General features: G+C 41.7%; 1 protein-coding gene across 11 annotated transcripts in view; it reads right to left on the bottom strand.

The window, feature by feature from the left end:
* LOC117548990 (disks large-associated protein 2) overlaps positions 1-18,003 on the bottom strand; it is a 105,254-nt gene extending 87,251 nt beyond the window's left edge. For 9 of the 11 annotated variants that reach the window (XM_034220590.1, XM_034220530.1, XM_034220544.1 and 6 more), the window contains exon 1: positions 17,705-18,003. In XM_034220590.1, the coding sequence (XP_034076481.1) occupies positions 17,705-17,843 (139 nt within the window). In that variant the 5' untranslated portion in view covers positions 17,844-18,003. Of the gene's footprint in view, positions 1-13,046; positions 13,615-17,170; positions 17,226-17,704 lie in introns of those variants that run through there. The other 2 variants (XM_034220576.1, XM_034220597.1) reach the window with 2 other exon arrangements.
* Between the last annotated feature and the right edge of the window lie 187 nt (positions 18,004-18,190).

Here is an 18,190-nt window from a genome sequence, read left to right as displayed (position 1 = left end):
ACACAGCCAGGTGACTGACAGACTGTGACCTGTATTATTTTCAGCCTGGCACTGCTGCTGGCTACATCTCAGTACACACTGTGTGAGTAAGTCTACCTACAGATTCCCAGGGAGGAACCCTTAATGAAAAAGAGAAAAAAAATTGTCTTTCAGGGCGTTGAGCATTCAAACTCCTTGCTTGTGGGTTTTTTTGTATTAATGATTTGAGTTAAATATGTATAATATGTATACTATCCTTTATCGGCACAGGTTTTGGGCATTATTTTCACTTTTATATTTAGTGTAGCATTTCAAGTGGCTTCATCTCTATTGCTTTCTTTTACCTTATTGGTTGATGACCATTATGAGGTCCTGCTGATGTGTTTCCGTCAGCTGTGTTTCGCTGCACACAAATGCCTCTTGCACTTGAGTGTGATTTTTCAATGCAGTCTGACACTCAACAGAAGTTGTTTCTTCTTAAGACAACAAGAGCACACCGCAGTGACAGAATATTTGAATAAAGAAGCTGCTGAGAGAGATTACACAAACCGAGTATTTCACACAGCAATATTTCTTATTATGCCCCTCTACAGTCATAATAGCAATTCTTTGTCATGGTTTCAGAGCGCCTTGGGTGGTGGCTTTGCTGATGTGAAGGGTTTTGTGCAGGGATAACGGCCTGAATGGATAGCAGCTCCAGAGGGAAAAAAGAGAGATCTCAAATCAGAACCCTCCAGGGCATTAAATGTATCATCTAAATGCTTTATTTAAAAGTAATGGATACAAACTATTTGGTAATGTGACTTTCAGTAAAAGCACACAGGGTAATTCCACAGAGCTCATATGAACTAGATACGATTTGATTACGATCACATGCTTAACCATTTTCATTTCCCCTTAACAAATAAATACTTCCATTGAAACTGAGCTTGAATTTTCACCACGAAACATGAAAGACAGTATGGGGTTTGGATACAGTATGTGCACATAATGTACCTTCATTGTGTTTCCAGGGGAACAACTCATTACCAGAAAGCACTCAGTAGGTATTGTATAAGATTAAAGTGAATTACGGAGGTATGGCCATTTAAATTATTATAATGCTGTTTGTCGTAGCTCTTTTGAAGCACAGAACATCTTCTAGTTAATATAGACCACTTAAAACCCACTTTAATTCATTACTACATTATTTATGCAAAATAAAAACATCTGTTTATATGTAAGATGCACAACTAAGTCCATATATTGTTGTAAAATCATTTTATTAGGCATTTCTAATAAAATATAATAAACCGTACGTCTGAATAAAACCGCACTTACAATCTCCAGGGGCGTCTTGCACCACCTGTATGTTACTTCAACATTAGCATAAAATAAATCCCAACATAGATGGCTCATGATACCAGCAAGCTAATGCACTCAGTAAATTGAACTTCACTTGTTCATTTATTTAAATAAAAGGGCTGTAAAAGGAAATGGATTACACACTGAAGAGCATGCATATCTGTTCATCCCCTTAATGTTGCAGCTAGTAAGGATCAGCTTTTTTTTCACCAAAGGAACAGTCAAAGATCATCTTAAACTGCAACAGTACAAGTATTATTAATCTGGACCTGATTCTTCAAAGTATATATAGTTTTCAAAGAAATATAGTGAAGTAAAAAGTTACATTGTGCCTCTTAAATGTGATAAAGTAGAATTATTAAAAGTAAAGTACCTCAATGTTCCTTGATAAACTGAGCCATATTCCACCACTGTTTGTTTTTACTATGATTGATCCCAATGTAATTATCAGATAGGTAAGGTAAGTCAGTACAAGCACTGCACCGGCAGTGGCTCAGTCAGTCGGGGCTTGGACTGTGAGCCGTATGGGTCGCCGGTTCAAGTCCCTGAACAGACCTAAATATGGAGTGTGGACTGCTACTTGGAGAGGTCCCAGTTCACCTCCTGCCCTGCCGTGGTGTCCTTGAGCAAGGCACCGGACATCCCCCTTCCCCCCCCCCACTCCTATTGCTCCCCGGGCGTGTGTGCAATAGCTTCCCACTGCTCCTAGTACTAGACTCCTGGTACTAGGATGGGTTAAAAGCAGAGAACACATGTCACTGTGTGTGCTCTGCATGTGTGACCATTAAAGAGGGTTCATCCCTCCCAATATTATTATATTATATTATAATATCAATCTGAATTGTCAGATTAGGGTTAACTCCCAAAAAAAAACTGCATGGTGAGTTTGTACATGACACAACTGTCAGTAGAATTGGATAGTTTTGAAAATATGATTCTAGCTAAGAGAGTGACAAAAGCATAGCTGGTATTAGAGGGTCATACACCTGATTGATACTTTCAAACTGTCTGGTTTACGAATCCTGAATGGGAATGTGGAATATTTGTATGCTGCTCCAAATCATGTGTCGTGTGCTGATTTAAGTGAGCAGAGAGATTTGATTTCTGGTTTTAATGGGCTGATGGCATAATGGCTTGAAAAGGAGGTGAATGTTTCAAATATCTCTCCCTCCTCTCAGCATACTGCATGCCAACACACACACACACACACACACACACACACACACACACACACACACACACACACACACACACACACACACACACACACACACACACACACACACACACACACACACACACACACACACACACACACACACACACACACACACACACACACACACACACACACACACACACACACACCACACACACACACACACACACACACACACACACACACACACACACACACACACACACACACACACACACACACACACACACACACACACACAGTCTCTAAAGTGGCCTGTCTAAAATGCCCTGTAGAGAGGCAAATACTTTTAATATTTAAACACTGTTTCACCAGGAATATAGGATATTTGTTCTTAGATTTAACAAGGAAAGTGCCCTCTGGTGGTCGCTCTCTTACCTTAGAGAAATTGTGTCAATATTCAAGCAGCAATGCTACTTTTATTTGAGTTTACTGGTTCCGGTCAGCTGCACAAAACATTTAAAAGGGGGAGTTTAGATAGTTTGAAGTGAATTGTATGAGGTACTTATCTATAGTCATTGTATTACCTGCACTAGTTAAAGGTAGTGCCCCCAATTCGCAGACAGACAGGAGTACCAGCATGGAAGCAAAACAATGCACTGCTTTCAATGGGGGTATCAGCAAAACCTATTTTAGGCTAAAAAATAAAAGAAAGGCCCAGCTAAAACAATCATTATTAGTCTTAAGTCAACACTATATCAAGAAACGTTCCCTGCTTTATCTTGCTACCAAACAGCCATTTCTAACAGTTACAGCTTTTTGACTCCATTGAAGACCGTGACAGAATTAGAGAAGTAAACCAGCAAACCTGAGATTCTGCAAGCTTTAGTTCCCTGTTGGAAAGAACTGTCTGAAGGAAAGGCAAAGCTGTGAAAAAATCTTGATATAGCCTAAACTTAAACTGATGGTTTTTTTATAGCTTCGGTGCTGCCCACATATGCAGCAGTACGTTCCTTTGCTCCAGTGCTTCTACTGTCTCCAAAACTGGGGTGAGCCAACCGCCATCTACTGTAGGTTATACACAGACTATGGTCCTACCTCATACAACCCCACTTTGAACACTCTCTTTAACTCATGTGGTGACAGCTTCTCCTGTCTTTCTAACTTCAGGGTATATGCAGGAATCTTAAAGTCAGATGTAATTCCTTTTAAGACCTTTTTTAAGACCCTTTTCATACATTTGAAGACCTCATCGCCACTTTGAGTTCTAACCGGTTACCTTGGCGACACACTTCACCTCACATTTACTATACACAGTATTGATTGTCCTTGCTCCTTATCTTCCAACCATTTGGACGCAGACTTGCATTTCCCCATAACGATGTTGTTTAGCAACCAGCGTAAACGGACCTTCGCACGCTATCAAGCAGTGAGCGTGCGATGTCCTGTTCAGATGACGTCAATCCAACGGGATGCCATAAATAAACTACACAGAATCACACTACACACCTACGCAATGATTACATTCAGGCAGACTGTAGAATACAACCTCTTTGGACAATTGATATACTTATTGAAAACAAGCTACAAAATGTAATACCTTGGAAAATGCCGTTTAATACTTTTTAATAGCCTTAATTTTCGCTAAATTGATTTATCAACTTTTAATACTTTTTAAGACCCCGCGGACACCCTGAACTTGTATTTGTAAAATCTGGTCAGTAGATATGGGTTTTTCTAGATCACGATCCCAGAGGTAGGTCAACACTTTTCACCCAATGCAGAATCCTCTGAGCAAACCAAGACAAGCCCTATTTCCCATAATTACTTTAGAATTAGTCTGTCTCCACCTGCAGGGAGTCAGACTGTGTGTCACTGTGTGCCATGACACTTTAGACTAAAGGCCACTATTTCTGTAGGGACAGATCAATGTAACACCGTGCAATTAAAATACTCCAAGGCTAAAAGGCCTCAAACTAAACGGTTTCATTTCGTTCGTGTGCCGGTAATGCACACATTTTAATTGAAAAACGCTGTACTCTTAGTTAAGGTATTTCAGCAAATATAAAGAAATGAAGTATTCACTTTGCCACAATGCTCTAAAGCCCATTATATCAAATTTCATCAGAGCAGCAAAACATACCCCTGAAAGCAGTCCTAGCAGTGATGTTTTTATTCAAATAGTTTTCTCTTAAAAGGATTACCATCTTAATAACCACAATTAAAACATTAACCATACTGCTAAGTGAACTCAAAAGCAAACTCAAGTTAATCCATAAGAGTCTTGATGGATCCATTTTTGAGTGGAATATCCAACATTATTGATATTCCACTTCCACGCTCAAGTTGTGCTGATGCTCATGCCAAGGGTTTGCTGTTTAGCCCAGGCTGAGGAGGCTGTATGCCAGCAGCCTGCTGGAGTCAAGTAAAAAACCTCTTAGATTGCTGTTTCCAAGTGGGCAAAGCCTCCTGATTAGAGAGTACTTAGGCATTTGCCAAAGTAATTGAACGTTGAAAGAATTGTTCAGGGTAGAAAGTCAGTTTTTGTTTAAAATCAACTACAAAAGAAGTTGAAAACACTGTTTATACTGTTCTCTTCTGGCTGTGCATACAGGACAGTAACCTGGAATAAAGAGATTCCTTATCACTGAAGTGATGAAGCACAAATTATTTGGATGAAAGCCAGTCAAAGCAGATGTTTCCTCTTTTAGAAACAGTGAGCGTCCAGCTGAGTGAACCATCTTAGTGGTGTACCGTGCCACGCCGTGAGGTTGAGGTTTCCCCCTTACCTGACTGGCTGCTGGTTCAGCACATTAGTATTAGCACATTGAATTCCCTGTGTGGACATGTACCACCTGGCAGGCGGCGCCACCCTGTGTGAGTCAGAACACTTTGGCCATTAACACACGGCGGGTACCATGGCACTGGCCAAGGATTAACCCCATGTGGTAATGTTAACCTTAGTGTCCACACACGCACATAAAACACACACACACACACACAGCTTCTCTCCTGCCCTATCCCTACTGATCCTATAAGTGCTCCCCAGAGAGCGATGGACTGACATGACTGCGACCACCCAGCTTCTCCACAGGCTCACCCTGCACCCTGCACATCCTATTATCAGCTATGGAGATGCTCACTATGGATGCTGGCAGAGAGAACACACACACACTCAAATCAATTTCACGCATGATAGCAATCCTATTTAAACTACATAGGTCGATAAAGCCGATTTGTATACCTTTTTTCCTATGGTATGAAAATGTAAAATGTAAGAACTAATCAAGAAAATGTTTCCCTCATGTATCCATTTACTGTTGTATCCAATATCTGCTTTGTGTATATGGTTGGGGATGTGTGTCTTATGACCATATTGAGGATTTAAAAAAATACTTAGATACTTACTATACACCTACAAAATTATTTTATCTGACCACCATTTTTTTTTATCCATTTAAAGTTGCTCTTATCATTTCATTTGTAATAACTATTCCTTAATCAATGAGAAACGTTGTGGAAGGAAAGAGTTTGCGTATTTGCTTCTTTCAGCTCTTTGTTGACCTGTCCAGCCCACAACGATGTGGTTCAATCTTTTACTGATTAAGCATTGTTTTTGGCCGCAGGCTGGCAGCTATTTTCAGCAAACACCGATCACACAGCAGCAGACAGTCACAGTTTGCGACTGGCTGGTGAACACAGTTGAAGATTTAGCAGCTAAAGAGACAGATATTTCCCTCAGGAGTTAGAAAAGGAGAGTAAATATTGGACTTACATTCATCAGGTGTCCGCAGCACCACTCCACATGAATGTTAATGTTGCTCCGTAACTGCTGGATGTGTACATAAAGTAACTGTTTGCTCACATGTAGAGTGTACAAGTGTAGAGTGTTTCAAGCGTACTATGTATTAATTTATTGAGCTGTACTTAAATCAGGTTTTAAAATGGTTTGACTGATAGAGATCATGCAATGTTATTATTTGTTTATTGATTGTTATGAACCTGCCTGAGGACCACAGATGGAAATTAGCTATTAGCTATAATCTGGCATATTGCATCTCTTCTCTTTGCTGAGATTAATGTTTTTGTATGCATGGTCCTTCTATAAATAAATAAAAAATAAATAAAGAACAATTAGTCAATTAATCAAAATTAATCTGCCACCATTTTTATCTGAATCATTGTTAGCAAAATCCCCAATCTTTGCCGGCTACTGCTTCTACTGTGAGAGTATTTGACGTGTTCTTAGTCCTCTGCAATAGTAAACGGATTATCTTTTGGTTTTAGCAGATCAAATGTAATTGATATGAAACGTTTACTTCGGCTGTATCTCAATTACCATGCGCTTCTGACAAAACCAGGCAGCATCACCTAAAAACTAACAGATAGGGTCGATGAATCAAAGTGCGGAGCTACCCTTCAAACAGATACAGGATGCATATTGACAGGGCAGAGCTTCGGGATTAGAAAAGCTGTTGCTACAGGGATCGCCCTGGCCTTCTTCATTCAGCAGGACGCTGCTCAGGTCTGCACTGCTTCATTCTGCCAACACAGAAAAATCCTTTTTGCAGCTATTTTCCACGCTCTCGGTCCCCGTGGTGGCCTCTTTGCTCGGCCAGGAAACATTTGTCACCTGAGTTTCTGTCTTTACAGCCCTCTTGGGATACAAACAGTTACTACACACATACAATGGCCCAAATATAGCTCACAGAATGCAGCTTTGAATGAGATCATATTGTTCACGGTTTGCATTCAACCGTCGTTTTCTGCATTCATTAGATCATGTGTTGCCACCTTCTGTTTCCCCGTCTCCCTCTTCCAAACCTTCTCACTCTTCTCTGTCACTCTTTTTTTGTCACAGTGATAGTGTCACTCTGACTCACTAGCTCACGTACCCAACATGCGCATTCTCACACACACCCTGTCAATAACCACTCACCATACAGCCTTTGTAACACACTGACACACACAGTCACGCTCACACTTGGACATTTGCTACAGAGGATAATCAAGATTAGCAGCTACTACCAGCATCACACCAGAGGAGATATTACAACACACACACTTCACAACCACACTATCAGAGAAAGTGAGCTGCAACACACACATACTTGCACATTCAGTGCAGTCGCAGAGCTTAATACTACCTCAATAGCATAAGCCTCTCCGCCAATAACGCGATACGTGTAAATGTGCCTGTTTTCACACCGTTATATCCCACACACTCATGCACACCCTGGCCCAGATCCCTCTCATGAAGCAGCACTGTTTGGTAGAAATGTACAGCAGAAGGGGGGTGGGGGGGGCAACACTACAGCTCCTGTGTATCTCCATGGAAACAGGCTGGAGAGCAGCATATCCCACTCGACGTACTGTCAGAGACTGAGGATGAATCCAGTCCTCATTAAGGAAGCCAAACCACACCACACACCAGGCGGTTGATTACATTATTAATTGCAACAGCTTTCCCCCCCCCCAAAAAAAAACACACACACACACCTGGATGAGGGGTTTCCTCATGCTCAACGAGGTCAATACACTGTGTCAAGGGATTCTCTCCTCAAGCTGATCAATGCAGATTGCATGAGTTCAGTCTCGTCCTTGCTCGTCAATGATTTCCCTTCATATCTAGCATTGTACCTTATAGATTTTAATAAAAACACACAAGCCAGGCATTCAATTTCAAATAAACCCCCTGATTTCAAGGAATTTGCTTCTGATTCTGCCTCAAAACCCCAAGAAGCTAATCTTTTGAGAGTGTAGGTCATAGTGCAAGCTTTGTAGAGCAGAGAAACATTTCACTGAGGTTGTTTTAAAGTAACTGATATTTGAGTGACAATGAGAGTGCTCACATTTGCCCTGAAATTCAGAATGGACACTCACCAGCACTTAAACGTGTGTGGTATAAAGCATATTGTGTGATTAAGGCTATTCTGACATACCTGTATATCATACAGTCAAGACACGTGTTTACACAAACCCTTTCTGAGTCCTAAATCCTCCAAAACATTCAACCACATCCCCTGCAGTTATGTCATTCACAGTTAGGTGCTCAGATCAAATGTGAGAAGAGTGCGTGTTTCCATGTTTCTAGTACAAAACAATAAATGGTATCAATTGTGCTTTTTGCTGCCAATTTCCAGCTCACTCTCCTGAATGCTCTCTATATTCTAACTCATGTTCACTCTTCCACTCACTCATACACCCACGCAGCTTCTCTCGCTACCTAACATGGTATTATACCAAGCACCACTAAGAGGGATTAAAATGGGAATCAGGATTCTGGTTATTTCCATCCAGCTACTCTTCGTTTGTGCCACAAGACTGAACATCAGGGGCCCAGGAAACATTAAGATAACAAAGCGGAGGTGAAACGTTAATGGTCCCTGTGGGGAGTCTTGGGTCACTGCAGCAGGAAAACAATGTAGACAAACACTGTAGCCGAGAATATAACAGAACATATTGCTTAGTTACAATGAATAGGACATCAGATAAAACCTTTCATGCAAAAAATGCTAAATAGTCTTTGGTTCCAGCTTCTCAAATGTGAGGATTATAGACAAAATGATTGGTCATTCATTAGTCAACAAAGAATCTGGTAATTGACTGATAATGGTTCAATAATCGTTCCTACTCAATACATTTGAGCAATTACACGTTTGTGGTGCAAATGTTGGCTGTACAGAGAAGATATGCAAGTGTGCTTTATAATGTTCTGCTTTTTGGATCTACAATAATGTATTTTCTGTACTCGTTTTATCTTGAGCTGCAAATAACTGAAAGTCTTTGTTGACAATATCCCTAAAGTGATAGTTTAGAGCAGTGCTTCTCAAAGTGTGTCAAACTAGCGCCGCCTAGTGGTCCGTGAGTATATTGGTAACATTTCACATTTATTTATTTATTTAAGTTTCCCGCACTCTCGCGGGAATATCTCCGCAATGGAGCGAGGTTAAGTTTCACTTTCGATTGCATGATATAGCCCAGCGCAACACCTTCGTCACACATGTTACCGCTTGTTTGTACCATTTTCAGGCGATTTGTAATCTGTTCTAGAAAAACTATGTGTTTTTTTATATTTGTGGAGTTAGGTGGTCCGCAAGTGTTTTTGTATTGGTTGAGTGGTCCTTGGTACGAAAACGTTTGAGAAACACTGGTTTAGAGGAAGCAGGTGAAAAGACCAGGGTGTCACCAGAAAGAAGCAAGAGTGTGACGACAGATGAAAGATGGGAAGTTGTAACACGTTGACACCTAAATAGGTAAGCTGCTCAAATAAATCAAATCCTGAATCATTTCAATGTAAATTAATAGTTAGATCTCACAAAGTGTCACTCCCTGAGGCGGCTGTCATCAACACTTCAACTTCTCAGTGCAATATAAAAACTGTTACTGATTAATTTCCATCGTTGAGATCAAGTAAAGGTCTGAGGAGAAAAGAGCAGTATTGTGCAGACGGACAGACATACATTTCAGCTATTTATTTAAAACCATACATAAGACAACAGAAAGGGTATCTTTAATAGAAATGTTGTGGATGTATCACTTTAAATTGAACTGAAGTCACTGTTATGTCTATTGTTGTCCTGCTCTGCACCCAGCAATGAATCAACTCGTCAGCTAATGGCTGGTTAATCATTCAATCCTGACCTCCAAACCCCTGCAGCAAAACAGAGAGAAAATATGCCATCAACAGCCAGATGCACTGCAGCGTCAATCCTAAAGACAAACAAACACTCTGTGAGTAAAACGAAAAGGGTGACCAAACAAATTAGCCATTTTATAAACTGTTTCAAATGACTGATCGCCCCGTGGCAAAATAGGACAAATAAAGCACAATGTCGTGTCCAAAAGAGATCTTGAACATGAAATCTATAATTAACGTGTAGAGGATGTTTTTATGTGTCAGCTATTGAGAAGGATGTAAAAAGAAGCTCTAACAGCATTCTATCTGTTGGTCTTACCATCCAGCTAATTGTTCTCGCCAGATTGTAAAGTTTAGTTTGAATATTCGTGCTCCTCCGAGGACAACTCACTCGTAATTTTACAACACACGGCAAAGTCTCAAAATGAACTATAGATATCAGAGATCTTAGCTGCACAGGATGAATCCTATTGTTTTATTGTTTACGACCAATTTCTTCTTTGGTTATCCTCAATTTAGGATATCTTAATGTAACAGGTACACTGATAAACGTTCATGTTCCCTAAAGGATAAACCCTTTTCCACATTTATAAAATTAGCATAGCTCATCATAAAGACAGAAAACATGGTTAAACAGCTATCCTGTCCGGCAACCAGCTAATACTTGTGGAAGTTACTCGAAGTCTGGACACAAAAGCCCCCGTAAAAGGACAGGCTGTTGTTCCTACAATGTGGTTCCAGAGTTTAAGTTAAGCTAACTAGCTGTAGCCTCATATTAACTGCACAGACCGTAGAGTGGTGTCAATCTTCTCATATAACTCAGCAAGAAAGCAAATGCATATTTCTCAAAATATGGAACTTTAAATGTAACCACTGTAGCAGTAAGCCTCTTGCATAATGAGTCAGACCATACTGTATGTGGACCATCTCACCCATCATTTCTGTGGTGGTGTTATAAGAACAGCAGCCTCTAGTGGATGCTGCTGTTCACACTGTATTCTTGTTGGACACGAAATAATGAAGCATTTTGAGGATATGTATCTTTTGGAGAATCAGAGCAGTAAAAGCCGCCTGGGAGATGAGAGGAGCTGAGTCTCTGCTCCTCTGAGATCCTCCTCTGCATCCTAATGCAACACATGACAAACGTACACCTTGCTACACATGAAAGCAGCTGCACATAGCTGTGTGACTGTGACTGTATGCATGCAGGTGTGCCTTTAGATCACTGTTTGTACAGTGTACCAGGAAATGGAGCACGTTGCAAGGGCAAATGCTGCATGCACAGTACATGCGTGAGCCTGCCTGTCAGAACGCAAGGATTAATGCTCCCAGTGATAAAGAGCATCCGTCAGTCCTCTGCTGTACAGTTATAAAACAAAAACATGGCATGCTATCCGAACGTGAATTTGTTTTGGGATAAAGAAGCGTTTATGGTGATGTTCTTTTTTCAGATTTTTTTCCTAACCAACACATTCTGTGATATTTGTGGGCAAACAAATCCAGAATCCAGAAGCTAAAAGGAACGTGAGTCACTGTCAAAGGTTTCAACACACACACACACACACACACACACACACACACACACACACACACACACACACACACACACACAGCACCACACACACACCACACACACACACACACACACCACACACACACACACACACACACACAACACACACACACACACACAACACAACACACACCACCACACACACACCACACCAACACACACACCACACACACACACCACACACACACCACACACACACACACACCACCACACACACACAACACACACACACAACACACACCACACACACCAACACACACACACAACACACACACACACACTCACACACACACACACACACACACACACACACACACACACACACACACACACACTCACACACACACACAAATGCTCTGTCAAACAGCAGAATGCAGGATTTGGATATCACTGCAGCACCAACTAGTGTGTGTGTGTGTGTGTGTGTGTGTGTGTTGTGTGTGTGTGTGTGTGTGTTGTGTGTGTGTGTGTGTGTGTGTGTGTGTGTGTGTGTGTGTGTGTGTGTGTGTGTGTGTGTGTGTGTGGTGGTGTGTGTGTGTGTGTGTGTGTGGTAAAGTGATGAACCCTCATTAGGTCACATACAGGTTATAGCTTTGAGGCTTTCACAACTGTTCAGCTGAATGAAGTGATGGAGTAAGTTCTCCTGCCCCCCCCCCCCTCCCTCCTCCTCTTCGTTCACTGTCCCCGTCAACCTGCTTGTATCCTTATCTCCCCTTGGTTCCCTCTCTTCATCTTGAATTCCCTCCATCAGTGACGAATAAGGCATGAAGACAAACATGTAAATCGACCGGGAAAGCCTTCTTTCTCTCTCTGCAGCCAAGCAGGACCGATCAAAATGATTACATAATGATTAACTACTGGTTCCATTAAAGAAGGCAGTCAGTCAAGCCAGAGAGAGAGATTGTGCCGACGTCCGTGGCCGTAAGAAGATCGATGGAAAGCTGTTTGGCCACATTGTCAAGATGAAAATCCCCTTGTTGCCCATCGAGAAGCCTTGTTGAGGAGCTATCCCTCCCACCCTGCTGGTTCCTGTCACACACATATGAACACACACACACACACACACACACACACACACCTGCACGGATCGCTGTGATTTAGGGGAAACAAGATGCTTTACCTCCAAAACTGAAGACATGTCATTTTGTTTTCAAATCCGATAAAGATCTCTCTCTGAGGGGTTTATTTTTCTATCCATAGCGTGGAATACCAATTATCTGCTGTGCCAACTTCACATCTACCTGTTCAATTCACACACACACAATGCTGTAACAGTTGCACGGTAAATGTCTCGAGAAAAAAATAAGCGCCAGCAAAGGCTCAAAGCGTTTTTTCTGAATAAGTCTTCTTACCTTGCAGCGAGTCTATGCTCCGGAGACATTGGAGCACATATGCGGTGCGTCTTCACACGATGACAGGGAAGCAGCGGACAGTCATGCAGAGGTGTTTCACATCTGAGGATGGAGGGGCAAAGCAGGGTTTCTCCTCTGTTTTTCTGCTCCTTTCTTATTCTTTTTTTCACAGCCCTCAAAGGAATGGAGCACTGACAGAAGAGGAAGATGAGGAGAGGGAAGAGGAGGTGGAGGAAGAGGAGGTGGAGGAGGAGGAGGAGGAGGAGGAGGAGGAGAGGAGGAGGAGGAGGAGGAGAGGAGGGAAGGCTAAGAAGGGAGCAGTCTGCCGGGCTGGGCTGCTGTGGATCACCTGGAGCAGCGTTGGGCTCCGCATTTACTCCTCCACTGCAGCAGTGCGAGGCAGCGGCGCGAGTTGCATGTTGCTCCGTAGGATCACCGCAAAACACGGACGCGGAGTCTCCATCTGCTGGATTCAGGATTCTGCAGCTCTGAAGCTCCACACGTTTCTATCCCCATCAGCATGCACACTCACGCTGTCCCTCTTCCCCTATCTGCATCTCACTTTCTCTCTCTGTGCCTCACACCCTTTTCCCTCTCAGGGGGGTTTATAACAAGTCACAAACAAATTGCCGTGTTATTTAGCTGTCCTGCTCTGTTTCCTCGTGCTGACTGATGCATGCTGACTGATGCATGAGGTAAAAAAAAACCCGTCAAGCTCAATAAAGTCTCGTCCAACCTCAAGCTCTCCCTGCGATGACATCACTCCTCCGACCGAAAGGGAGCGAGTCGTTTCCTGGTCTTGTCGGGACCCAGCTGACGTCAACGAGATCAGACAAGTCTTTTTCAGCCCATGTGCAAGGTGTTTAAATGGCATGCAAGCCGTGGACAAAGTTGCACAAAGCCAAACTATGGAAGCACGCCAGCAACTGATGGTTTCAGTCCAACTGCACCAGTTGCAAGGGAATTACAACACAGGACTTGAACTCATTCCCGTCTTTCGAAGTCCTCAAATGACCTTTTATCCAAAGGACCGCATATTTCACCAACCAGCAGAACACAGCTCCACCGGCATCTCCAAGTACGACCGCCCTCACATTCCCCTCACGTCCTCCCTCCTTCCCCAGCCTCTTCCCTGTCCTATATCACGGCAGAGCGTCTAAGGTTGAGAGACAATCGGAGAGAGGAAGAAGTACAGATTTGGAAAGGATCATATTGATTTTAGGCCCATTGTAAGACTTATTGGTATTCTGAGGGGGTAGAGGTGCTTCAAGAGAAATATGAGCCCTCCCTCGCTGAATGAAAAAGATTCATCAGCGATAGCTGATGCAGATCAAAAAGAAGGACTGCTTCAATAAGGACACTGAAAGACAAAGCGAAAACAGAAAGATGAAAACAACGTTCTGGTCTAAGAGCTCAAATGTCTTGATGTGTTCTCATCTTGGTTTCTATACTTCTGTGCAGGTGAACACAGGCAATGTTTTTCAACCCACTATTGACTCATGCCAACTGTTAAACAGTCCTAATGGATCGTCACCATAGTCAATCCCACCAGCAGATTCCAATACGTGCAGTTATATAAACTGACTGACAGCAAATCAAAGTGAGTGGATTAAAACGGGTCCTTCTATTGTGTTGACATCCCCTTTGAATGGGTAACAAGCTACATTCTAAGTTTTAAAATAAGCTGCCTTCTTTATAAGATCTTGTGCTCTAATTCTCTAAACTGCCCAGTCTCAAATAAAACATACATGTAAATATACATTTATATATCAGTACTGTGTCTGCTCAAATAAATAGTTCTGGACACAAATATTCAAATTAGCCAAAGTAATGCTATTTCACCCCTTAGCCATCATGAATAATGAGACCGTGGAGACAAGCTTCTACAGTACTGAAATTATTAGCATATGTTGCGTATAACAATACAAACTTTAATTTTGTTGGGGACATTTCCAACAGCAGAGATGCAGTACAATCTGTGCTCCAGTGAATTGCTTTCCTCTAGTCCTAACAAATGATGACACTGTTAGGCACCATAAGAAACCAAACTATGTAACTATTCTTTTTTAAATACCACAGCACTCTGTCTGTACTGGATTCTGATGTGGCCAGTTTTTGAATTATACCAGCAGGTATGCCATAGCAGTATTTCAGTATGTAAAGTAAACAGTCCCACCTAGTGGTGTAACCAAGCTCTGCAGTGTGTTAGGAAATAACCAAGATGTAAACATTTGTGCATTAATCTTGTTCTAGGTTAAAAACCTTAGAAACAACAGAAATTATAAATGCTGCTCATGCTTATTTAAAAATCTTTAACTCATGCTCAAAGAGTCCTAAACAGCATCACTGCTCCTGCATCACTGCTGGCTTTATACTCCAGTCCACACACAGTCATTAACCTTGAGAAACTGATGAGCAAGGAATGATCAGGAGCAAGTTCTCCGGATGGCAGATAAAGAAAAAACTCAGAACAATTCTTTAGGTTATGCACATCCAACAAGCAGAGAAGTTCCCTTATCCACGTTCACTTCATCTGGAGCCTTTGTGCTGACAAAGCCTGTCAAATCACAGTAGGACCCTACACACGATTAACTCGCAGATAATCTCTGATGTGAGCGGGAAACTCCGCTGTCAGCCCATTTGTAATGCTTAAAAAGGCATTTCCAGGAAATGATTAACACATATGTGATCATTGTTCGAGCAAATGCTGTAAAACTTGAGACACTGCAGAACAACACAAGGTAACAATTAGTGTTGGGATAAATGTGCAAAATGTCCCCGAGATATTAATCAGCAGAACAGAAAGGTAAAAGCCTCAGAGTAAAAATAGTCAAACCTGACCTCAAAGTGTGTGTTTATTAGTTAATTAAACACCTCCTAGTGACAAACTATGTTCTCATGTTACGAGAGTCTTAAGAATAGCTGTTTCTGTGTGAGTTTGTGGTATTTATAACCGCGTAAATAAAAATTCACAAATATAATATGACTCTTTTATGATTTCGTCTTGGCCTTAAGCTTCAAAAGCATCACAGTGATAGTATTTGAGGTTTGTGCTGATGTGAGCGAGCATTTGATCAATTAAGATGCCCCAACAAAAATGCAAAGAGAAAGTAGGCGGAACCCTGCAGAGCTTTTTCCTTCGATGTTTCTCTGTGCTCTGACCTCTGCTGAGAGAAGGAGTCGTGCAGAGTTTACCTTATTAAAGACTATCTCTTTTATGCTCTTTTTTATGGATTTGTTGTCAAAGCACTTAAGATATTCATAGCTATCGGGATGTTAAGAGCATTCCATGGAATATAAGTGTATCTTGAGCCGGTTTTGCTCTGAACTTTTTTCAGGTTTGCAGGTGACTTTATGGCAACGTAATGGTGTAGGCAGGATTGATCGAAAGTGAACTACAGTAAGGTAAATTGTTTATGTTAGATGCTATTATCAGCGTGCTAGGATACAGGTAAGTGTTCTCTTGCAAGTGATAATACTGTAAGGCAGTTTAGTGCACGTATGTAATACTGTACGTATTAATTGGTGCTAGTTAAGAGATTCAGTTGATATGATATAAATCTTTAAATAAATCTTAAATTCAACATTTTCCCTGGCTCCACAATTGTATGATTTTCATTGGTTCAATTCACAAGGCAGACTGTTCGACATATCAACATTTTGTGAATTAATTCAGCTGAGAAGTCCTCAAAACTTGAAATATGGTAATATCTCCACGGTTACAGAGCTTGTGGTTATGGTAATAAGGGAAATGTCACCCTGCGTAATGTTGTGGCTCATTGATGAGGTTTTTTAATCATGTTTCAGACATGAGGGGAGGTCTGTGGAAAACATCAATAAGATGTACTGGTGTTTGGCTTCAAAGGAAATACTTAGTGGGATTTGTTGGTAAGAAATATAAAAATAAAATATCACCCGTCTTATAATTGATGTCTCTTTACACTTTGCCCAAACCCCAAAAACAAGCCACAATGGTTTGCTCCTCCCCGTGAAAACTCATCAAGACGCTGCCATCTTAAGTCTTTTATTCCTTAAGCCATTATATAACATAATGAATAAAAAGCTTTTTATTAACGTGAATGACATCTCCTCGTTATGTTTGACTCACCCGGCCCACCTCTTACCTGAGTCCTTCTCAAAGAAAAGACAGCAGTGAGTCTGTAGTAGCCATGGTAACACCTGTGACAGATGAAAAGATGGATGACAGATATAGTAGGCTACAATACAGCTGAGTCACGCCAGGGACACACACACACACACATACAAAGATTGACTGAAACGAGGGGCACAATGGGAACGTGTGGGCATTTACAGACAGAAAGAAACTTGAGGGAGAAGAAGCTGTGAGTCCCTTCCACCCTGCCTCCCCCACCTCCTCACCCATGTATCTCACAACCTCACCCACACACCATGCATCATGATCATTCACAGCTATCGATTGTTCAGGAAACACCCTGACAAGCGACAAACTACCAGTCAGTGACTCATCCATGCGCTGCAGAACTTTTCACATCTATACTTTAGTGAGTTTGATCAGGTGCGCCACACCTGCGTCAGAAAAGCCTCCATCAGACCTTCATGTAGGTGCACTTGAGAAAACAGTCAATATCAACAACAGGCTGTGTTCATGCCCAAACACCGTGTATCTTGTCTCGTACCTTTTTCAACGCTGTCATCTTCCTCCTCTGAGAAGGTCACTTCTTCTTCTTCGATAGTACACGGGCGCTGAATAAGTGAAAAGCGATCATGTCTCCTGGAATCCCTGAAAATGTTCATTGCCTTGTTCGTTAGAAACATCTGCGGTAGAGCGGCCGTAGTTTCCCATGATGACGGCGGCTTGTTGTTTTTTTGTCCGACGCGAGTCCCGATGCAGCGGCAGACTTCATTCTCTGGAGATGATGGATCAAACACTGATGTTGTTGTGGTCACTGATGGCACAGCTCCGCCATATCAGACGCCATTTTTGCAAAGTCTGCACCTGCAATCGCCTACTTGTATTGATCGAAAAATAATGAAAATATAAATAATGTCACACGTAACTTCTCAACAGCTAAACATACAAACGTAAACATCAACACCTATTAAGAAATAAAAGCATTACTTTATATTGATTTACATTAAATACGCATGACGCACTTACTAAC

The sequence above is a fragment of the Gymnodraco acuticeps genome, unplaced genomic scaffold (assembly GCF_902827175.1).
Source record: "Gymnodraco acuticeps unplaced genomic scaffold, fGymAcu1.1, whole genome shotgun sequence".
NCBI lineage: Eukaryota > Metazoa > Chordata > Actinopteri > Perciformes > Bathydraconidae > Gymnodraco > Gymnodraco acuticeps.
The sequence above is the reverse complement of the archived record's forward strand: the minus strand, read 5'-3'. Positions and strand labels throughout refer to the sequence as shown.